The sequence below is a fragment of the Diabrotica virgifera genome, chromosome 9 (assembly GCF_917563875.1).
Source record: "Diabrotica virgifera virgifera chromosome 9, PGI_DIABVI_V3a".
NCBI classification, from domain to species: Eukaryota; Metazoa; Arthropoda; class Insecta; order Coleoptera; family Chrysomelidae; genus Diabrotica; species Diabrotica virgifera.
The window spans coordinates 66,888,691-66,913,463 of record NC_065451.1 but is presented as its reverse complement, the minus strand read 5'-3'; the positions used below and the strand labels follow the sequence as shown (position 1 = coordinate 66,913,463).

The following is a 24,773-nucleotide window of genomic DNA, read 5'->3' as shown; positions in this document are numbered from 1 at the left end:
TAATAGTAAACAACAAGCGAATGACGTAATCGAATCTTCGCGGCGTTCTCGAACGTGGGCCTGTCGACAGACAATGGATCGGCTGGTATAGAGATGGGAGATACATCGAGATCGGCTCGGATATTTCTGGAATGTTCCATAATAACTTGACCACATATATAAATACGGACAGATTTGTAAATAAGTTAGTTGATAATATAAATTCGATCTGTAACTTGTATAAATAAATTCGTATAAACGAACCGAGAGTATTATTTTAACAGTAATTACACTAATCACGCTACAATATACCTCATTCCGCCAAATTCCAATTTATTAGGGCAAAGAATTTATGTATAAATTGATTTGGTAAACACAATTTGAAAGAGTGCAAATCCTCTAAAAAATGTTCTTTTTGCTCAAATTCACACAATTCGTTAATGCACATAAAAATTGGCGAAAATCAACATTCTCCTCGAATTACTAGTAATAGGAGTCATTCACATTCTCTATATAATAATGGTTCAAATTCTCAACCTAATAACACAGTTTAAAGAGGGACAGTAGAACCACTCTCCGAAAAATTGGAAGTAAAATCTTTAGCGCGCAATGTTCGCAGTCGCTTTTGCCCCACTCTTGAATTGCTAGTCGCATAGAAACGTACGGGTTTTAACAGGGGAAAACCCGCATCCATCACTGGGGAATTACCAATTACGTACTGCCGGTATTACTTCTTGAGATCAAAGTGCCGACATGGAAGAAGTTTTACTGTCCCTCTTTATACTGTGCTAATAGCTACGCAGGTAACCATAGCTCTCTAATCTCATCTAATAGTTCTTATTTAGATAATATTGCTCATGTTCAAAATGGTAATAATTTATCTTCTCATCTCGATAGTTATTCAAATCTCCAAACCCTCCATCTCTGGATATCCTACCAGTACAGGAAAATTCAGGAATAACAATTTTTTAAGGTCCTTCGAGAAATGTTACGGAAAATAACCCTACCGCAAATAATCATTCAGCTAATCACTCTGTTCAGTCAGTAAAAAATAGTCATATTCTTTTAGGTACCTACTGCAAAAGTAACCTTAGTTGGTAAAAACGCTAATTTCTGCATCGCGAAAATTCTTTTGGACACAGGATCCCAAAATTCATTTATCGTAGAGAAGCTTGTGACAAGTTACAATTAGATACGTATAACAAGTCAGTACGTATATCAGGAATAGGAGGGAGTGACTCGACTTGTACTAAAATGTCAGATATAACCATATTTTTTAATTATGATCGTCGAAGAAGTTTTCATTTTTCAGCAGTCGTATTACCCGAGATTACTTGTGCTCTCCCTCAATCAAAAATACTGTTGAAAAAATTAAATATTCCGGAACAATTCTTTCTAGCAGACGACGAATTTTTTAAGCCTTCTGAAATTGACATTATTATTGGTTTGGATCTCTATTACGAAATTATTTTACCAAACTTTGTCAGGCTTGGCAAAAATCTTCCAGTCTTACAAGAGTCTCATTTAGGTTTCGTGGTAGCTGGTACAGTTCCTGATCATTTCACTGTATCCAATATATCTGTTACAGACAGTAGTTCCGAAATTTTAACTTAATCTAATTCACTTACTGAGGACGCAAAGTTCCTCAGGGTATTCTTTAAACGACGTGTGTTTAAAGGGATATCAGGTCCAGCCAGAATTATATGACATTCTATGTAGATTTAGACTTTTTCCTTTTGTATTCGCGGTAGATATTAAAAAAATGTTCCGACAGGTCCTCGTGAACCCGGAACAAACTTTTCTTCAAAACATTTTATGGCGAGAAAACCCTGATGAAGAGTTTAAATGTATCCAACTCGATATTGTAGTTTTTGGAACCAATTCAGCCCCGTTCTTGGCAACAAGGGTTCTTAAGGAAATTGCTTGTCTAAACCTTTTAGAATTTCCTCTTGCCTCTGATGCAATTCTGAATCAATTCTATATGGACGATGGCCTTTGTGGTTCATATAATCTCAACGAAGTTTTCAATTTATACTCTCAATTAAATACCATCTTAAATAAGCATGGATTTGAGTTGCATAAATATTGTTCAAACAGTGATTATTTTTTTAAAAATATTTCCAAAGACATTTCGGAAAATCAAAAAACTGATTATGGCATAAACATAGATGCAGTCTCAAGTAAAGTTCTTGGACTAAAGTGGAGACAGCAAATGTTATTGTTTATAACCTTTGCTTTATTACGCCCCTAAAATTATGTCACATTTAATACACGATTTTGGCCTTCTTAAAAAATTAATCTCAAAAAAATGAAAGTGATAATTCCTAAAAAAATATTTGTCAATGTTACACATATTCAAAAAACGATAGCTTTTTCCATTATAATAGTTCATAATTAAATTCCAATTAATATTTTGGGCTTTTTTTGTACAACAGATTAATTCTCGCTGTGTCTGGCGTAAAAGCTAAACTAGTAAGCTTTAGTAAGTGTAGTTTTTTAAACCAATTAGGAAAAAGAAGTCATTTATTCTTCAACCAAGAGACGGAGACAACAGTTTGGGAATTAAAACCAAAGCGGTACTTCTTTAGAGGTATAGTAAATGATATAAATGTCTGTGTTCCTGTCTTTTATGTGCGAAATACTTAGCTCCTTGCCTTTTAATGTACTTCAATGCATTCAATATAAGCAGATTAACACAAAAAACAGTAATATTTATTTATTTGACATGGAACCCTATTTTCACTTTGGTTAATAAATGACCAGAATTTAATATTATGTATCCAAAGTAAAGAACCTTTTTATAATTTTCGATGAAAATTGCCCATAATTTTACATGGCTAACTTTTATTGCCCATATTAACACAAATTTTCTGAAAGGTTTTAGAATCTTGGTTGGTTAGAAAGGGAAATTCACAAAAAAGAACAAAACAATGATTTTTTCAAATATATTCATAATAATCAACGAAATTACTTCATATAGTAATTTTTTCTTGCTTGGTCTAATAATTTGGCCAGTTACCGTAAAACAAATATTACACTTGTAAGGTTTTTCAAACAACCTCCTTCACTAAACTGCTTATAACAAACTTCACACTTTTAAGGTTTTCTCCCAGTGTGTAAATCTCAAATGTCTTTTCAAATGATCTATTCGAATAAACTGCTTAAAACAAATTTCACACTTGTGAAGTTTTTCTCCAGTGTGCACTCTCAAATGTTTTTTCAAAGAACCTGTTTCGCTAAACTGCTTAAAACAAATTTCACCCTTGTGAAGTTTTTCCCCAGTGTGCACTCTCAAATGTGCTTTCAAATTACCTACTTTACTAAACTGCTTAAAACAAATTTCACACTTGTGAGGTTTTTCTCCAGTGTGAGTCATCATATGTGATTTCAAATTAACGGCTTGAGTAAACGGCTTAAAACAAATTTCACATTTGTGAGGTTTTTCTCCGGTATGCACTCTCAAATGTGTTTTCAAATTACTTGCATGTCTAAACTGTTTAAAACAAACTTCACACTTGTAAGGTGCTTCTTCAGTGTGAACTTTCGTATGCTCATCCAAAGAAATTTTATATTTGAACTGCTTAAAACAAATTTCACATTTGTGGGGTTTGTCCACAGTGTGCACTCTCAAATGTGCTTTCAAATTACCTAATTGACTTAACTGCTTAAAACAAATTTCACACTTGTGAGGTTTTTCTCCAGTGTGAGTCATCATATGTGCTTTCAAATTGCCTGCCGTAATAAATTGCTTCAAACAAGTTTCACATTTGTAGGGTTTGTCTCCAGTGTGTATTCTCGAATGTGTTTTTAAACTACTTGCATGGGCAAACTGCTTAGAACAAATTTCGCACTTGTGAGGTTTTACTCCAGTGTGAGTCATCATATGTGCTTTCAAATTGCCTGCCGTAATAAATTGCTTCAAACAAGTTTCACATTTGTAGGGTTTGTCTCCAGTGTGTATTCTCGAATGTGTTTTCAAACTACTTGCATGTGCAAACTGCTTAGAACAAATTTCGCACTTGTAAGATCTTTGTCCAATCGCAACTTTCACATTTTCATTCAATGTTTTTTCTTCAGCGTGTGAACTCACATAATTCCTTTCGTACGAAGAATGTTCAGTAGTTAGTGTCTTCATAGTTTCCATTTTGTTTTCGTTTTGGAGATAACCTAAAATACAAACTAACTATAATACATACAAGGTACATTCCATCTCAAATCACTCAGACAAAAACTTTTGGATCTCCGACTTGTCTGAAATTTGGTTTATGTAGATTCGCTTTTCTGAGACACAACTGTCTAGTGACGTTAGTAATTTCTTTTTTTGTGAAGTTCAGTTGCTAGGCGTGACCTTCAATAAAGCCAAATTCAACCAGGAGTGATCCATTTATAGAGAAAAACTGACGCAATATAATAAGGAGATCCGAAAAGCCGAAAGAGACTCGTGGCGAAAGTTCTGCGAGGAAGTCGAACAGGCTCCCGCATGCTCCAGAATCCACAAGGTCCTGGCTAAGGATGGTATTGTGAATCAGGTCGGCCTCTTGAAAAGAAAGAGGACGAAACGTATGTGGAAACCCTGGAGGAAAGCTTAATAATGCTCACCAAGGCACATTTCCCCGGCTCATCTATTGACAAAAATCCTCCGGTAGAGATAGCTTATCCCAGAAGGCCTACTAAGGCGGACTGGAAATTAGCTACTGACATCACGAGACCGGAAAAAGTCAGGTGGGTGATCAATAAATTCTAGCCATATAAATCACCTGGAATGGACGGGATCTATCCAGCCTTCCTACAGAAGGGACAGGATGTGATTATCCCGCATCTAACAAAGATCTTTAAGGCTAGTTTGGCATGGAGATATATTCCAACTGCATGGCGAAGGGTGAAAGTCACATATATCCCCAAGGTTGGTAGGGTAATCGACCAGACCCCCAAGTCATACAGACCAATAAGTCTATCCTCTTTTCTAGCAAAAACGCTGGAAAGATTGATAGACAGGTATATTAGGGACGATGTGCTGATGGAAAATCCACTTAGCGATCGTCAATATGCATACCAGCCAGGAAAGTCAACTGACTTGGCACTGGATGATCTTAACAGACTGCTCTCAAAGTCTCTAGATGACAAAGAAATAGCGGTGGCGGCGACGTTTCTGGACGTGGAGGGAGCATTTAATAACGTCTCCTTCGAGTCTGTAACAGAAGCGCTTAAAATGAGAGGAGTTCCTGCTTTCATATGCGAGTGGACAAAGGCGACCTTAGCAAACAGGATCATGGTGTCCTCGTTAGGTGAAGCCACTATTGAAGCGAAGGCAGTAAGCGGCTGCCCACAAGGAGGAGTTCTATCCCCATTACTGTGGGCTACGCTTATGGACGACCTACTTAACACGCTGTCCAGGGAGGGTTTTTACTGTCTGGGATATGCGGACGACTTGGTAATTGTAGTTCGAGGGCGCTTTACCAAAGTAATTTCAGAGAGACTTAAAGTCCCTCTGAGGATGGTGGACAGCTGGTGTGAGGAAGAAGGCCTGAAGGTTAACCCTCAAAAAACATCCGTTGTTCCCTTCACCAGGAAAACAGCACTGCAAGGCTTACAGCCACTAGCGCTCAAGGGAGTAGAAATCCCATTCACAAGTCAGGCCAAGTACTTAGGTGTAATATTCGACCAGAGGCTGACATGGAATGCACACATTCAAAAAGTCACACAGAAGGCCATTATGGCCTTGAACAAATGTAGACGAATGTGTGGTAAGAATTGGGGGTTAAATCCTAAAATGAACCTCTGGTTATACACAAGTGTTATAAGGCCCATGATAACTTACGGTTCAGTGGCGTGGTGGAACAAAACGCAACAGTCCGGGGCGATTCGATTGCTCAGTAGCACACAAAGGCTTGCATGCTTGAGTGTTACAGGAGCCATGAGAACAGCCCCAACGGACGCGCTAGAAGTTCTACTAAACCTACCACCTCTGCATATATACATACAGAGTGAAGCCAGATCAACAGTACATCGGTTGATCCAGGGCCAAGCTCCAATAAGTATGATGCAGGGAACTGATAACTTAAGGCTATACCAGGACATAAAGGCAGACCCCGTTCTAGGAATGCCTGTAGACCGAATAGTTATGAGGTATAGCTTTAACAAAAATTTTCAAGTCACAATACCAAAAAGAGAGGACTGGGAAACTGGTCCGCCGATAACGGCAAACTCAATATGGTATACGGACGGCTCCAAAACCGATATAGGTACAGGGGCTGGAATATATGGCTTAAAACCAAGGACGGAAGTCCGGGTACATCTAGGGACATAAGCGAAAGTATTTCAAGCCGAAGTAGCTGTTATACAAAGGTGCGCTATGGAACTAATCAGCCTAAATCTAGATAACGACTCCATCGTTACCTATTCGTATAGTCAAGAGGCTCTAAAGGCTCTCAGTTCGGTACAGGTCGATTCATGGTTGGTATGGAACTGTTTGAATGTCCTCTCTCAGGTGGGAAGTCTAAACAGATTGACACTTGCCTGGGTGCCGGGACATAAGGGTCATCGTGGCAACGAGAAGGCCGATGAATTGGCCCGAGAAGGCGCATTTACGCCACTGGTTGGTCCGGAACCCTTCTTTGGAATCGCAAATACGACAAAAAGAGCAGCTCTACACAAATGGGCGCAACAGAAGTCTCTTGAATGGTGGAACAACTCCCCAGGACAGAGGCAGGCCAAACAGTTCATCAAAGGACATTCGAAGCACTGTCAGAATGATAGTGGGTCTGCTGACTGGACACTGTAGACTCAATAGACACTTGAGTCTCATAGGCCTGACAGAAGAGGACACCTGTCGGTTCTGTTTGGAAGAAGAGGAAACCGCTCTACACGTTCTGTGTCATTGCGAAGGTCTCGCACGAGTGCGGTTTCTAGAACTCGGTGAGGAAAAACCGGAAGCACCAGGCTACATGAAAAGGCCACTATCAAGGCTGTTAAGTCTCATTAAGAGGACTAAGCTAGATGAAGTGCTTTAAAAGAAGGGGGAAACACAATAGATCTACAAAGGTCGCAGTGTATCAGGCTCTATTGGCCGCCCCATTTTCTACATTCTAGGCGTGACTGGAAATACTACACAACCAAACATACCTGCTCTTAGAAAATATTAATAGTAAAACAGACAAATTTACGGGATTCTGCAGAAAGAGACCAAACCACAAATAAACTTACATGCATAGAAATCGGCCCACTTAAAAATTGGGTCATTTTTTATGTCTCATATTTCCTAAACCTGTTGGCCGATTTAAGCGATTTTTTGAAAATGTTTTAGCCTGATTCATTATCAATACCACTGTAATAATAATGTTGCTAAACAGGTAAATTTTCATTATATACCGGGCATACCAATCAAACTGTGTTTTTTCTCAAAGTTCGCATTACCCTGTGGAATATTCTAGCATTTATAAAATAGTGAAATTAAAACCCAACTATAGCCTCAGGTTTACTTAACATTCTGTTTTTAGATTCATTCGTTTATGTTGAATAATAAAAAAAGTTAGGTACTTTACCATCTAGACATGTTCTTCATCAATATACTGTAATTCTAAGTAAGTGCGATAAACTTTAAGGGGTAATTCTGCAAGAAAAATAATGACAGTTTGCTTTATAAACGTATGATTGCAAATGTTTCGTTTCCGACATACGGGATGTTGAATTTTTTCTTACAAACTGACGATTTATTTTATTGCTTTAAAACCGGTTGAGATATGCTAATGAAATTTGGTGTGTTGTAAGACGTAGTTATTGCACATTTTTGACATACAATTAAAAATTTAATAGTCTCCCTTAGCGAGCATACGTGTAATATGACCGATCATATTAACCGTATGCACACTAATGATGAATATAAAATTCTTAATTTTACTATACTTCTTAATAACTATCTCTTAAAACCTACCAAATTTCACTATACTATATTCTTAATAACTATCTCTTAAAACCTACCAAATTTCATTTGCATATCTGGACTGGTGTTAAAGCAATAAATAAATCGTCAGTTTGTAAGAAAAAATTCAACATCTAGGAAACTGTCATTTCTTTTTCATGCAGAATTACTAGTGTGACCAACTCCAATTCAGTCGAATCCGGGACAAGGCTGAAAAAAATACCTGAAATCCGGGACTTGTCAATGAAAATCGGGCCATTTTTTTTTTCAGGAGACGATAATTAAAATACAGAAACGAAAAAAAGTTCACCGTTTTAGTTTTCGTAGAACTATAATACCACGATATAAAATGCATGCGTTTTGGATGTGGTATTAGTATTACACTATAAAAATTGTCCACTTTTTCGTCCCACCAATTCAATTTGATGTGAATTCTTAGAAGAATAATGTGTTCAAAATTTCAAAAGAGAATTTTACCAAAACGTTGAAAATTCGGATGGCCCGGAAGCCTTGTCCGGGACACGACTTCGTAATTCGGGCCATGTCCCGGATTTTTCGGGCTAGTTGGTCACACTAAGAATTACCCCTTAAAGTTTGTCGCACTTCTTTAGAAACACCGTGTATTGATGAAGAACATGTCTAGTTGTTAAAGTACCTAACTTTTTTATTATCCAACATAAACGAATGAATCAAAAAGCAGAATGTTAAGTAAACCTAAGACTATAGTTTGGTTTTAATTTTAGTATTTTATAAATGCTAGAATATTCCACAGGGTGATGCAAACTTTGAGAAAAAAACACAGTTTGATTGGTACACCCGGTATACAATGAAAATTTACCTGCTTAGCAACAATATTATTACAATGGTATTGTTAAAGAGTCAGGCTACATGTTCAAAAAATCACTTAAAACGGCCGACAGGTTTAGGAAATAGGAGACATCAAAAATGACCAAATTTTTAAGTGGGCCGATTTCTATGCACGTAAGTTTATGTATTTTTCCTATTAACAGCCTCATAGGTTGTAAAATACCCCGTAGATACTAGTGCAGAAAAGAACCAAGCCACACACGATATATACTATCCTCTATGAGCGAAAGAACCCACCAACATTATCTTTGCAGCATGACAGCGTTCTGCTGAACAGATCCATGTGGGTTGGTTCCTTTATGCAAAACGCTTAATGGATATTTTAGTGTCTAGTAACCGTTACATATGAAAAGTTTGGTTATAAGTATGGTAAGTTATGGTAATCGAAGGATGTCAAAAAAAAAATAAGTTCGTCATTACACGTATTAACCCATTTGAACCTACCGTCCTTTATAAAAGCCGGAAGGTTTCTTCTAGTACATTACAAATTTCAATGTTTCAAATGTAGATGCGGCATTAGTTTTACAATCCTAAATTATCATATTACCCATCGAACATCGAATACTATTATGAATCATTTAGTAAATAATTTCCAGTGTGTCAGGAAGTTTTTGTGTATGAGTGATTTAAGCTACTTGAAATGGATAAAGCTATTACTGTTTTGTTTATAATTAGTGATGTCGGATCGTGATAAAATATTAAGTTTAGAGATTAAATAATTATTTAACACCTAATACAAAAGAATTTTTGTCGGTTATAATATCATAACACATGCTCAAAGTATCATATTCTTTTAAAAGGCCAGTAGGACAATCAGCGTCTATAGTGTTTTGTATTACTAATATCTATATATTTCTTTTTCTTAGTCGTTCGTACTGGAAAAATTCCCTTACACTAGGGGAGCTACTTGATGAAATATAAAAAGAAGATATTGACGGCGATTTTGACTCCTGAAAATGCTAACGATGACGTTACCGATGAGGATTCGGGTGAAGAAGATAATGTTGATATTGAGAATGTACCTGGATATCAGCTAAGGGCAGAGTTTCAAGCTAGTGTACCAAATCAATCTGATTCAGAGTTCAGAGGATGATGATAAGTTATTAGCAGACTTTGTTGAACACAAACCCAAAAATTTTTAAAAATTCAATTACTCAAAACGAGATTTATAATCTAATTTTCCTACATGGATTCCCATCCAATCCGTAAATAATGAGCACTCACCAGCAACGATATCTACTCCAACAGAAGAAAACCACAGTACATATGAAGCTATGGTGCACTAGTTTGGGGGCCATAGTTGCAAACCATTTATCGGCGGAATGCCCATTCGCTGGGGCTACAAGTTTTGGGTTGGGGCAACAAGAATTAGATATATTATTTATTTTGTTCCGTATCAGGGAGCATCTTCAACTCTATCACCACAGTACAGTCATTTCGGTTTAGGGTCAATAGTCCAGAAAGCCACTGCGCATCCGCTAGGAAAAATATTCTAATTCGGATTTTTTGCACAATCTTACTCAAAAAGGACTCGTTTTAACAAATTTGCATGTTGCCAGGACCAAAAGGTGGTCAATAAGTTTTTAAACGTTTTTTTTTTGTTTTTTTCCTAAAATTATTTTTTCTACATGGAAAAAAGTTTTTTTGGGCTTTTTGGATCATTTCAAACAGAAAAGGTCTTTAGTGACTTTTCTCTAAAGTTGATAGTTTTTGACATATAAGCGATTAAAAATTGAAAAATTGCGAAATCGGCCATTTTTAACCCTCAAAGACTATGTGAAAAACTGAAAATTTTAATGTTGCCAAGGTAGATACATATTCTTTAAACATTGCTTGATGAAATCCCGAAGAGTTTTTTGCAATACAATATTCAAAACTCCTTTGTTTTTTAATTTCTAATCAAGCGTGCGCGACACTATTTTCCACCGACAGTATGGTGCAAATGAAAGGAATAAATTCGTTATTTCGTAAACTGGAGACTTAGAAAAATCCCGAAACAGGTCGATTTTTATTTTTTAGTTATGATATTGTGGCATATATGGTATACTAGTGACGTCATCCGTCTGGGCGTAATGACGTAATCGATGATTTTTTTAAATGAGAATAGGGGTCGTGTGGTAGCTCATTTGAAAGGTTCTTCAATTCTCTATTCAGTAATGTAAAAATTTACATAATTATTTATACAGGGTGTCCTTCTACATCTATTTTTGTCAAATAATTTAATTTAATAAAAATTTTTTGGACACCCTGTATAAATAATTATGTAAATGTTTACATTACTGACTAGAGAATTGAAGAACCTTTCAAATGAGCTAGCACACCACCCTATTCTTGTTTAAAAAAATCATGGATTACGTCATCACGTCCAGATGGATGACGTCACTAGTATACCATATATGCCACAATATCATAACTTAAAAATAAAAATCGACCTGTTTCGGGATTTTTCCTTAAAGTCGCCGGTTTACGAAATATCGAATTTATTCCTTTCATTTGCACCATACTGTCGGTGGAAAATAGTGTCCCGCACGCTTGATTAGCAATTAAAAAACAAAGGAGTTTTGAATATTGTATTGCAAAAAACTCTTTCGAATTTCATCAGTCAATGTGTAAAGAATATCTACCTACCTTGGCAACATTAAAATTTTTAGTTTCTCGCATAGTTTTTGAGGGTTAAAAATGGTCGATTTCGCAATTTTTCAATTTTTAATCGCTTATATGTCAAAAACTATCATTTTTAGAGAAAAGTCACTAAAGACCTTTTCTGTTTGGAATGATCCAGAAAACCTAAAAAAACTTTTTTCCATGCAAAAAAAGTAATTTTAGGAAAAAAACAAAAAAAAAAACGTTTAAAAAATTTTTGACCACCTTTTGGTCCTGGCAACATGCAAATTTGTTAAAAGGAGTCCTTTTCGAGTAAAATTGTGCAAAAAATCCGAATTAGAATATTTTTCCTAGCGGATGCGCAGTGGCTTTCTGGACTACAAGTATTGCACTTAAATACGCAGTTGTTTTACAGAAGATGCCAATTGTGCTAATTCATTTCTTTTTCGATAACTACTTCACATCTGTGTCTCTCCTGAAAGAGTTGAAGTTCAGAAACATAAAAGATGCAGAAACATAAAAGGCAAATTTTATTTGTAATAAGTGTAATGTTGTCGTTCATCCTAAAGAATCTTTTTATAATTATCACACTCAATGAATATAAATTGTACTTGCTGATCAATAAAATAAATATAATTTTAGAAAAAAATTATTCATTTAAAGTAGCTTATACTCCTACTGTCCTTTTAAAAGAACACCAAATTGTGACCAATCTGGAGGTCGGATATTTTTTTCTTCATTTTTCCCTGACTTTTGAAACCTTTTTAATCACTACTCAAAGTATACATTCAAGTTTAAACAAAAAAAAACAGTTTCAGGACTAAATGGGTTAAGTTCACAGATTTTCGCAGCTCGGGAAAACTAGAAGGAAACATAACAAATAGAAAAACAGATGTCAACAAAGAAAATATCAGCTGGCTGCGAACTAGGAAAATTATGTTGGAAAAGCAAAGCCATTTTCAATTTTTATGAAAACACGATTTGATGATGGTGGTTACACTGATGTGGATATCCATAAGAAGCAGATTGGTAGGCCAATAGAACACGTAGTAAATAGAGTGAGCCACTCTAATGTGGCCCAACGGCAAGAAAATCTCCGATCCAAAACTACAAGACACCATGTCTATAATGCATCTTATTCCCGAAGATTGTCAGTCTTTTCCCAGTAATTTCATATTAACATTTTTTTAGATTATACGCCGGATTATGTAACTCAATAATGAAAAATAAATGTTTGTTAACCCGGCATTGGTCGCTAGGTAGGTTGTTACGCGAGTGGTCGCGCGTGAGATTTTCTCTCACATATCCAACTTTTGCCTTTGTTTACAAAATTTTACAAAAAAGATGAGGTTTCATCAACGATAAAGCCATTTCCTTTAAAAAGACACGACATTTTTCTGTTTTATTATTATTATCTTGATATAAAATGTGACTACTGATGCCGCCAATATTTAACATTGAAAAATATATGGTAAGTGACTATCTACAACTAACCCGTGAAACAGAATATAGGGTTTTCATATCATCGACCACATCTACGGCGCCTTTTATTACATCATAAAAGGATACTATTTTAGGTTTTAAGGGAAAAATAAAACTAATTTTTATACACAGTTGGTGACGCCGGTGGTCGCTTGATGAGAGAATCTCTCACATGAAGCGCACTGACTCAACAATATGGTGATACTAAATAAACTGAGTCACTATCTGAGCGGACGAGTCTATTAGATTATCGAGGGAGGATAGTTAGGAGACTAGAAGGAACTACAGCGCGTATAATTTCCCAGAAAAAAAGCTGTGCGCAATTTTCTGAAACCGTGAGAGAAAATCTCATATAGCGACCACTGGCGGGTTAACTTTGAATTCACTTCATGGATTCTTTTTAAAACAACTGTTTTCTTGAATTCACAGGACTTCCAAATTTTGCAATTGAACAAATTATTAAATCCCAGTGATTTCATATTAACATTTTTTTTAGATTATACGCCTGATTGTGTAACTCAATAATGGAAAATAAATGTTTGTTAACTTTGAATTCACTTAAGTTGTTTTGCAGAAGGGAACCAAGCCACAAAAGTGGATTTTTTAAAAAACAACTGTTTTTTTTTTAATCAAACAGTATGTGTTAAATCAAATCTAATGCATATATTGACGATCTTAATGATCCTTTCTGTAGAATCCCGTTCAAATAACATAAACCTTACGCCAATCAATAATTATTTATTTACACCATTATAATGTATTGATAACAGATGAGAAAATTATTTATTGTACAAAATAAAAATATTTTGTAGAAATAAACTCGACACAAAATTTTATGAGATTAGTAGGTATACACGCACACTATTTATAATTCTTCTTTTTTTAATGAAAAATTAAGTTGATTTGAGCAGTTAATAGTGCGAGGTAGGAATTTTTGTGATGTATGTTTCCTATTCCGAATGTGTCAAAGTGAATCTCGGCAGGGCGAATTCAGATTAGATTCTGCAGAACGTATAATTAAGCCCAAGCTGAAGCAGTTAATAAAAATATAAAATTGACGGTTGCGTTTTGATTTAAATCTGTCTCCTGCCATCCCCCGATAGCTGCTATTTCTAGGTTGTGAAGCAATGAAGCTATTTGTAGGAACTACGTAAGTGAAGCAGTTAAGCCCGAACAGTTTTCTTTTTTTCTCAAACCATCATTTTTAGCGATTTAGTGATTTGGTATTTATTTAAACAAAGTGTGTTATATCATAAAGTATCAATGAAAAAAAAATTTAGAAGGGACTCAAAAATGTCAGAATAATGCATTCATCATCATCATCATCCAGCCTTCTGCATCCAAAGTTGAACATAGGCCTCCCCTAATTTCTTCCAATTTTGTCGGTCTTGGGCTTTCTGCAACCAATTCCCAGCAATCCTTTTGACGTCGTCTGTCCATCGTGTAGGTGGTCTACCTCTACTTCTTCTGTCTTCTCTTGGTCTCCACACTGTAATTTTTTGGGTCCACCTCCCGTCCTTCATTCTGGCTACATGGCCCGCCCAATTCTACTTCAGCCATGCTACTCGCTCTATGACATCTGTGACGCCTGTCCTTCAAGCAGAAGGACAAGGAATAGGCATTATAACAAGTTATTTTGACAAGACAAGTTTTAGTGTAAAAAACGTTAAAATACCGTTTTTTCACACTTTCGTCCATTCCCAAAATACATCATCTTCGATTTAGCTGAAAAGTTGTTCAAGTATAGCCAACACACAGGACTTGTAGAAAGTGGTTCAAAGGGTTTTTATAGTTTTACAATACAAAAAAAGTTATGTACTTATATGCAATATTAGACGCATAGATACATATACTCCATCTAATTTACTTACCGTTGCATGTCATCCGCGTCATATCCCGTGATGTCACATGATACCAACACGAAATATTTAGGCGGTAGGTGTGTTCTTTTTTAGAATCACTTTGCCGAGTTACACTAGCATTACAGCCACTAGACATATTTTATTATATACGCGTAGAAATAATATTTAAAGATTTCTGTTAATGTTAATTTAAAGAAATACACAATAATATGTTTCATTTAATTTGTAATGGATTATAAAGCGTTTTTATGAAGCACATTTGTTCGGAATACACTGTAACTATAATCGAACGAAGGTGATATTTTGGCATAAATTGGTAACATTTATTTGACAGTTGCGGTGATGACACTTCATATTTGTTTATATTCTTTAGTATAAGTATTTGTTTCATTATATTTACTGTTTTTATTATGTACTTTAATGTAAAATTATAACTTGATTACATATAATTCTTGTTTTCTATTTCTAAAGTTTTTATTTATTTACATTGAATATTATTTTGTTTTGCTGTATAATGCACTTCCGCAAAAATTGTGTGATGTATTTGATTTAAAATGAATTCAATAATTTTTTGTAATTGGGCAACAATGTCAACTTAGATCTCTAACGTAGATAATGACGTGCAACAGTAAGTAAATTAGACGGACTGTAGTCCAGTCGGGATATCATATGACAGTGCGTGCTGAACTGCCCAAAATTTTATTTTTCTACTCTTTTCGGGGAGGGGGGCAATAGTAGTCTAAAATTAATAACGAAAATGAATTCCGCCGTTACGTTAGCTGCCATCTAGATTTTAAAGCAGAACCGTTTTTGCTCAATATTTTCAGCTCTTCGACAAAAACTGTAAGGACTGAACTTGTTGAAAATACAATTTCTTATAAATTCTTTAATTACAAATTTTTTTGTGCGGTCGATATTTTCCGAGTTAAGGGGGAAAATAGTGACAGTTAGGGCATAATTATTGAACTATCTCGTTTATTATTAGTTTTACAACAAAAACATACCTATACAAAATTGGAGAGAATTAAATTTTATACATTTTTGAGTTGTATCATTTTTTGCCAAAATCAATATTTATCAATATTATCACATATGCGGTAAAGACGCGAGCGTAAGACCTGATTGGTTTTATAGCAGTGGTTTTTGTTCAATATCTCCGCCATTTTCAACTTTTCTACAAAAATGGTAGGAACTAAAATTGTGTTTTTGACTTATGATATTATTGCATGTAACTTTTTTTATATTGTAAAATTATAAAAATTCTTTTAACTACTTAAACTCCTGTGTTTTGGCTATAGTAGGCAAATTTTCAGCCAAATCGAAGACGATGTATTTTGGGAATGGAGGAAAATTAAAAAACGGTATTTTAACATTCTCTGCACTAAAATTTGATCAAAAACTTTGTTTTGAATCAAAATAACTTGTTATAATAACATTTTTGAGTCCTTTCTATTAAAACATGTTTTTTTCACTGATATTTTGTGATAACATATACAAATATGTTTAAATAAATGCCAAAACACTGTATTGTAACACCTGTATTGTATAGGGGTCGACAAGACAAGAATTCTTGCCTTGACAACAACTTCTTGTCTTGTCTTGAGAAAAAATCAAGAAATTTTAAAAAATTGTGTTTTCTTGACATTTTATATCTTGTCCTGACTCAAGAAATTTCAATATCTTTCTTGATTACCCGGTCCGGTGATTTCCCGGCGACCTTTTTATTGCGTTGCGTGTTAACACAGCCTCCACTGCCACTGGGGGAGTCCCCGATCTGCATTTGTTTCCTTGACGAACGCCAAATTTGATTTGTAGTTGCATGCTTAAAATAAGCATTTTGTATCTTTCGCCGGTTTCGCGCATATTCTTCACTTAGCTGCCCAGACAGCACACAAGATCGTAAAGACGTCTTTTTTATGTCTGTTAAATGTCTGGACGCCTAAAGACCTAAAGCAGACATCTTCTAGATGTCTTCTTTTAAACATCGTAAAGATATCTAATGTCGACATCGTTAAGACGTCTTATGAAAGTCTATATAAGATCAAATTTTTTAAGAAAAGGTATTTCTTTAAAGGTGTAATATTTTTTTTAATCCGATTTAAGAAAAACATAAAAACTAACATAGAATCTAAATAAAAACTCCACTTTTTTTCGATTCGAAAACTGGAATGGTCGCGCAGCAGGCATTTGGTTGGCCCTCCAGAACAAAAGCGAAAGCATTGAAGGTCACGCGTCTACCGATACCTATATAAATACCTATGTAGAAATCATTGAGTTAGTATATACCATTATATACTGAAAAGTATATAAAGTTTTTCAGTAGGTACTATAAACTCAATGGTAGAATATCCATAGTCACGTCACAGTCACAGATGTCAATTGTCAATTAAATGTCAAAAGTAAGAGGCATCATTGATCATTGGCACTGACTGGCACTTATTTACATAAAGAATAAAAACTACTGGTAATTACTGATACTGATTCTGAGTGATTCTATTAATAAATTATTATACCTATATTAATCATATTATTCTGGAGAAGCATTGCAAGAGTTGTTTTAAAAAGGTATATTTTTGTATTACATATTTTTTTTATTTATTATTGCATGGGAATTGTAAATCTGGTTTTTGTGGAATACCTATTATTTATTGTATTGAAATTGTATGTCTTTTAACATTTTAAAATTTCAACAAATCAGAATGTTCTAAGGGTTATCTAAAATGAAAAGAAATTTGCAAAAATATTATATGCGAGCAAACCGGGCTCACAAATTATTAATCACAGAAAATACCAGTGAACATGAAGCTATTATTGATTCTTCAGTATCCACAAGTTTAAGCCCCATGGCAGAACCCCAAATAAGCCTCCAATGTAATTCTGAACCCCAGCCAAGCTGTAGTAGAGAAATTACATTTGAATTAAAAACAAATATCTTTGAGGTAGTAGCCATAGGGAACATTCTGATTCAGACAATGATAGTGATAGTCTTGGTGATTATGATGCCTTATCAGATTTTAATATTCAGGATCAAACAGAGGGTAAAACTAAGCAATAATCTTTAAATATTAAATTAGCTAAATGGGCAACAAAATTTAATATTTCAAATGTAGCTATAAATGAACTGTTGAAAATTCTCCAAACTAATATTAATGTTGAGTTATTCCATTTACCATTAGATGCTCGGACTTTGCTACATAAAGTCCGAGATATTGAATTAAAAACTGTTCTTCCCGGTAAATATTACCACATTGGTTTGAAGAGTGCAATTGAAAACTGCGTAAACTCACTTAACTCAATGTTTTTAAAGGACACTATAAATTTAAATGTAAATATAGATGGCCTTCCCTAGCAAAAAGTTCCAGTAGTCAGGTTTATCCAATATTAATTTCTATTGTGGAAACAAATATTGTTGAGATGGTAGGAATATATCATGGCTATGATAAACCACATTATGCCAATTAATATTTAGAGGACTTTGTGAATGATTGCATTAGTACTGTAAATAATGGAATTAAAATTAATAACACACACTTTCATGTTAGAATTAAAGCATTTGTATGTGATGCTCCAGCTAAATCTTTCATCAAATGCATCAAAGGCCACACTGGTTATTCATCGTGCACTAAATGTTTAATTCAAGGGGAATATTTGGACAAAATGTGTTTCCCAGAAATAAATGCATTGACACTTAGAACAGATGAACAATTTAGGCTACAAATAGATACGTCACACCACTTAGGTCAGTCAATATTACAGAATATTCCATACTTACATATGGTTCAAAGCTTTCCATTAGACTACATGCATTTAGTTTGTCTTGGGGTAATGAAAAAGCTATTATATTTTTTTGCTTTGGCAAGCCAACTACAAAGATTTCTTATCAAAAAATATCTGCAATATCTGAGTCATTAATTACATTATCTCCATATATTCCTCTTGAATTCAACAGAAAGCCTCGGAGCTTAATTGACTTAAAAAGGTGGAAGGCCACAGAATTTCGGCAAATGTTATTTTATACAGGCCCATTAGTGTTAAAACAAAATTTAAGCCGAGACCGATATGTAAACTTTTTGTGTTTACATGTTGCCATGATTATTTTATCCAGTTCTAGATATAAACACATTACAAGTTATGCTGAAGATCTTTTAAAAATTTTTGTCAAAAGTTTTCAAACACTATATGGTGTTGAGAATACCTCTCACAACGTACATAACTTACTACATTTAACAAAAGATGTAGAGTACCACGGACCTGTTGACAACTTTAGTGCCTTTCCATTTGAAAACTTTCTACAAAAAATTTTAAGATGTTTAAGAAAGAGTGAGAAACCATTGCAACAAATTATCAAAAGATATTCAGAAAGTATGGCAATTAACCATAGAGAACATAAAGAATTGAGTTTTCCAGTACTTAAAGACCCTCACAGTGATGGTCCTGTACCTCAATCTGATAAAGAGTTACTACAACAGTTTAAAACAATAGTCTTTTCAAAATGTACACTAAAAATAAGTTCTCCAGATAATTGTTGTTCTTTAAAAAATGGAGACATTTTTCTGATCTCAAACATAATGAAGACAAATACTGGTATTGAATTTGTGGGCAGAAAATATCAGCATAAAGGCTCTTTGTACAAAAATCCATGTGAGTCGTCAGATTTAGGAATTTTTAAAGTAGAGCAGGATTTTTTGGGGCCCCTGGAAATATATAACTATACTCTCATAAATTATAAATGTGTAAAGTTATTGTTTGAAAATGACACCATCATAATGCCACTTCTGCATTTGTAAAAACCTACCTCAGTTATAGCAGAATAGATTAAAACATACAGTGAGTTAAATGAAAATCTATAATAGTTGTTTACATTACAAGTGCGGTAAGAATATTATTGCAGTAACGAGTGGAAAATGTTGCCACGACCAGGTCATAGGCTGTGTCATGGTAACCATACAAGTTTTGTAATATGATTTTTTATTTCGATGTTAAAATGAACTCATTAACGCACTGTTTGCGGTTTTATAATGAAACCCATTAAAGCACTGTTTTCTATTTAATGAAAAACATGGTAAACGTTTACGTTGATTACACAGTTTTCTGCTGCGTTTATAACCAGTCCAGGTAAATTATCATGGTTGGTAACTGATACCTGATATCACTTATACCAAGTGTTATTTCAAAATTCCCTAAACGTCATAATTCTAATTTTTTTTTAAATTACAATTTAACTCCATCTCAATGGAAAAAATAGTATAAGAAAAACGTTTCATAAGAAGCCTTATTGCACTAATTCTTTAGAAAACTCGCTGATGCGTGGCTCATTTTCTAAACTTGAACTCGTGCGATAAGAACGCGTCCCATGAAACTAGTTATTCCTTAATGTACTACTACCGCATGTGTAATGTACAACCTTTTATCTAAGACCTTTGAAATGAAAAAATAATATTTTTATTTTATTGTGAACCTAAAAATTTTCTGTCAATAAAATTTTACATTTTTGACACATCTTGTCAAATAAATTGTTCAGATCTTTCGTTTTCTTCTGTAATGTTATGTAATCAGTTTATATTACTGCACTAGTGATGTAATGAGCATTATTACATAACGCAAAAAGTCTAAAATGAGTGATGTAATAAGGTCATGTCATATCATGCTTGTCATAGATTAGAGAGTATATTACATAACAAGTATGGAAAGTGTATTTCGCTCGGAGTGGAAATTTAGGACGAGCCGCTTATAGCGGCGAGTGCGGAAAATAACGAGTGCAAGAAATTCACTTTTCTGTGAGTTGTGTACACTATTTTTCCTAAAACCATGTATAAGAATCGTTTAAAAAACAAATTTTTTTCAATTAAATTTTATCACAATACATGTGTTGAAAAGTAAATTAACATAACCTCAAAAATACAGGGCTATTTTTGGATGGACAATTAAAATTTAACCATGACATATTACTTTTCAATACACGTACCTTTGTTACACTTTTCAATATGTTTGTTGAAAATCTTTCAATGCACATATGATACAAAGCTACTTTCTTAGGTACAAATTAGTACGCTAATAACCATTTTCAATGGTGGTCGTAGGAAAAATAAATTACCTCTAGTTAGTAGTCTTCCATGTCATAATGGAGAATATTTCTTTTGGATATGATCCAAACTAAAAATCAGTCATTGCAACTTGTACTATAAAGTAAATTAATATATTTTACTGATTGTTGTTAAACTAAAAAAGTGTTTTTTTTTTGTAAAAGACTTTTCAATTTATAGACTTTTTCCAAGTGCTTCTGTTATTATCTAAAGTTTATATAAAAGGCCTTGATAAAATCACCTTAATATGGAAGAGATGAGCTGGACAGTTGTGCAATTCCTGGAAGATGGGACAGTCGAGGCAGTTCCAACTGGCTGGATTCAAGGAGATAAATGTCATTGGCCTTCCCTTCCCACATTAAAGATGCAAAATGCAATAAGAAAGGGAGAAACTCTAAACACCTGTTGGCCTTCTCACTCGATAAAGATTTTTAAAAATGCCACCTTTGGTAAATTAGTATTTTTTATTTTTACTCCTTTTTTTTAAAGTGTGCTTTGCAGATGATTATATTAAAGCCCGATCTAAGGCAAGAATAGCAGAAGATACCAGTGATTTAAACACAGAGGATGAACATCAGAAAAAAAGAAAAAAGGTTCAGAAAATATTTTCAAGCAGTGAAGATGAATCAAGTAATGAGAACCTGATTGGAGCTCCACCGAAAATTAAAAAATATGTTCATAAAACACTGATTAAGAGAAATGGTAAATGATTGCAATTATTATTTTAATTAGTTTTCTGTTTTCAGGGGAGTAAAGCATGTCCAGTGCTACCTCTCAGCGAGATAGATGGCATCTGAAGTCACCCCACTACCCAAGCAGGTGGTTTTAGAAAGCAGCCTCTGGTCAACAGGATCATACAATCCTTCATACCGGGGGGTCAGCGGAGAGCCATGGTGAGGTGGTGGGTATTGTATATCCCAGTTGAATGGGTCAGGGAATATTAACCATCTATCGGAGTTTTAAGTTGGGAAATGTTTACATCTCCCTTCTTAGATCTCACTCGCATGGACAGGTTGCTTCACGGCCGAAAGGCCTTGGGCGAGTTTTCTGTTTTTACTCAAAATTAAAATTTGTAAAGAAAAAAATTAATGTTTTTATTTTTTTTTAGTTTTTGGTAAGACCTTAGTTAATGCAAATCCTGATAATGCAGATAATGCAAATCCTGTTGTGTCAGGTATGCTATTTAATTCATAACCAAATCATCATAGATACTGATTTTTTTAAATACTGTTTTAAGGTTCAATTTCAAAAATTAATGAATTGGCATTTATGCAAGATCAAAATGCAGTTAGAAATAACAAAACTATGGGTTCCAATCACACTATTCTGGAGCAGTGCAAGAATTGTGTTGAAAAAGGTACATATTTATTATACATCTATTTATATTTTTTTACTAATTATTCTATTAGAATTTATTCTTCTGAATTATATAAATATTAAATTAAATGCAATAGTATTTAGAATTTTTCAAGTATGCATCCAAATAATATATGTGCCCATATATTTTAGATAAGCAGTTAAAAATCTTGATCCAACAGGGCCATATCCAAAGAGGACTAGTAACTGAGACTCTAAATGAGGTGAAAAAACTGAAAGAAATGATTTTAAATGGTGTAACAGAGAGTAAAAATGAAAGAACCAGTTTTTTTCAAAATGAAAATTTAGATTTCCCCATAAAAACAGATATAGAATTTGAAAAATTTGAAGAATATCTTCAAGATGAAGATAATTTCTCCAAGGCAGTAAGTTGCATATACTGATTTTTATTATTAAAATTTGATTTCTATTTAATTTTAGCTCCAAGAGATATCTAAGCTGGGTGGACGCAATGCATATGATTTTATTAAAAGGGCTTTTCAACTTATCCTATCAAATGACCAAGCTCTAAAATATAGTTGGAAGGGCATGAAAGGAAACAGAAAATTTAATGATACCCGTTTAGCAACGCTGTTGTTAAGTGAGTCACTTAAATGTATTTGTTTTATTTCGAGTTTCTTATTTATATATTTATATTTGTATAAATATTTTTACATTTTAGGAGCCACAGATGTTACAAGACTAGCAGATTCTCAAAAAACAAGTGAATGTGCAATTCAAACTTGGTTGAGAAGGGCAAGTGACAGGAAGGCAACAGTGTTAAATAAAACTTTTTAAAAAATAGGAAAAAAGTTAAAGTTTTCCCTTGGGTTTTCTGGGTATTCTAACAAAGTTTTTAATTTATAACATTTTATAAGAGTTAATTGATTTTTGTTTAAAGTTATAAAATAATATATTTTTTTTTAATGTTACCCGTCACTTATAAACTCTATGATTGAGAATACAGTTCAACGTTTGTGAAATATACAACAAATTTTTATTTTATATTTTACTTATATTTTTTTATTTATATTTGTAGTAGATTAAGCAGGTACACATTGGTTTGTAGTTAAAATATACATAAAAATATAAGAAATTTTTGAAGTTATACTTCTTTACGGGCGTAATGACGGTGAAATTTTATATGGGAAAACCTAGCGACCGGGCGCATGCGCATTATATCTTTGTTCTGATTGGATGTTCAAATGACATGACAAAAATTATCCAATATGGCAGCTGTGGCACAGCTGTGGGACTGCGTTTGGTTATAATGTATGCTTGTTGCGTTTTAAAATTTGTAGGAAGAGAAACAACAAACAAAAAGTTAGTTAATGGTTATACTGCCTTTTTAAATAGTTTTCATATTATATTTTTGGACTTATTTACATAGAAGAGATGATTGTTTCATGCCAATGTGAAAGCTCATCAAACTGTGCCTAGTATGAGTGCCGCAGATCTCGCTTATTCAAAGCTAAAGAATCTTTCACTGGTAAGTGTTTTATAAATAGTTGATCAAATTTTGTTATGATATTTGAACATAGCCACTTTGCACGACGCAAGTGATTGCGAAATTTATTAGTCGTTATACGGGCTCCGATACCTACCTTGAACCTACCAAAATACATAAGTAGTATGTAATACTTTTATTTACATAATTTATATTTATATTTACATAATATATTGTCTTCTTACTCTATGTTTTGTTGTATTTTTTCAATTCTAAATCATTTCAATTCAAAATCAAAATAATTTAATTTACATAAGTTAAAAATGTCAAAAGGTTAATCTGTTTAGTTAGACTATCTTCGCACATAATGACAAGCTGTCTCTGTGGCGCAGTTTTAATGCGAGAGAATCCCAATACAACGCAAATACCAGCCGCGTGGTAAGTTGGTTCGAATCCCAATAGAAACTTTTATTTTTTTATTTTTTTTTATACATTTTATGATTGTAAGTATATTTATTATATAATTTTATTTTCAGAACATACGTATTTAGTTAAAAATTTTTCCGACAATTAATGTTCAGAAATCATTTGTGGCATTTTTAGTGTGTTTGTGTGTGTTTTATTTTTTTAATATTTTAATTTTTGGCACTGTTTTAATAAAAATGTTTGAGAAGTAGTAAGTATAAATTAATTTAATATTTAAATAAAATATAAATAAAAAGTATATTAATTTCGTTTATAATCATATTATAATCATATAATAGAAGTATAACTTCTTACGTGCGTACAAAGTACACACACATTCTTTTTTGTATTATTTTTACTTTTGTATCAAAGGGAATGAATAAGTATGGCTTAAAATGGCCTAAGCAAGATATATGTAAGACGTCCTTTGATAGATATCTTTAAGACGTTCTAAAATCTACATCTTTACGGCATCTTAAAGATGATGTCTTTAAGACATCTTACTTTGTAACATTCGATGTCTTTAAGACGTCTTAAAGACGCCATTCAGGAGACAACAGACATCTTTAAGACGTCTAGTTTGCCGGATTGCGACGTCTTATAGACGACTTAAAGACGCCAGTGCGCTGTTTGGGTGTCCAGGATTACATAAAAATTATTGAACCAAATCATAACAGTGTCGACATCGAAAAGGATTTTGAAAGTAGAAA

The 24,773-nt window shown here is 33.8% G+C and overlaps 3 protein-coding genes across 3 annotated transcripts in view; 2 read left to right on the top strand and 1 right to left on the bottom strand.

Annotated features, from left to right (window-relative positions):
• Positions 1-2,910: 2,910 nt before the first annotated feature.
• Positions 2,911-24,773, bottom strand: part of LOC126892469 (zinc finger protein 429-like) — a 40,668-nt gene continuing 18,805 nt past the window's right edge. Inside the window, exon 2 of the mRNA XM_050662001.1 lies at positions 2,911-4,146. Coding sequence (XP_050517958.1) covers positions 3,068-4,146 — 1,079 coding nt within the window. The 3' untranslated portion in view covers positions 2,911-3,067. The remainder of the gene's footprint in view (positions 4,147-24,773) is intronic.
• Positions 21,043-21,505, top strand: LOC126892471 (uncharacterized). The gene is made up of 2 exons (XM_050662003.1): positions 21,043-21,244; positions 21,297-21,505. Exons 1-2 carry the CDS (start codon positions 21,043-21,045, stop codon positions 21,503-21,505), a joined length of 411 nt encoding a protein of 136 aa, XP_050517960.1.
• LOC126892470 (uncharacterized) lies at positions 21,892-23,248 on the top strand. Its single transcript, XM_050662002.1, has 5 exons — positions 21,892-21,969; positions 22,033-22,152; positions 22,305-22,537; positions 22,593-22,752; positions 22,834-23,248. Exons 2-5 carry the CDS (start codon positions 22,065-22,067, stop codon positions 22,947-22,949), a joined length of 597 nt encoding a protein of 198 aa, XP_050517959.1. The 5' UTR covers positions 21,892-21,969; positions 22,033-22,064; the 3' UTR covers positions 22,950-23,248.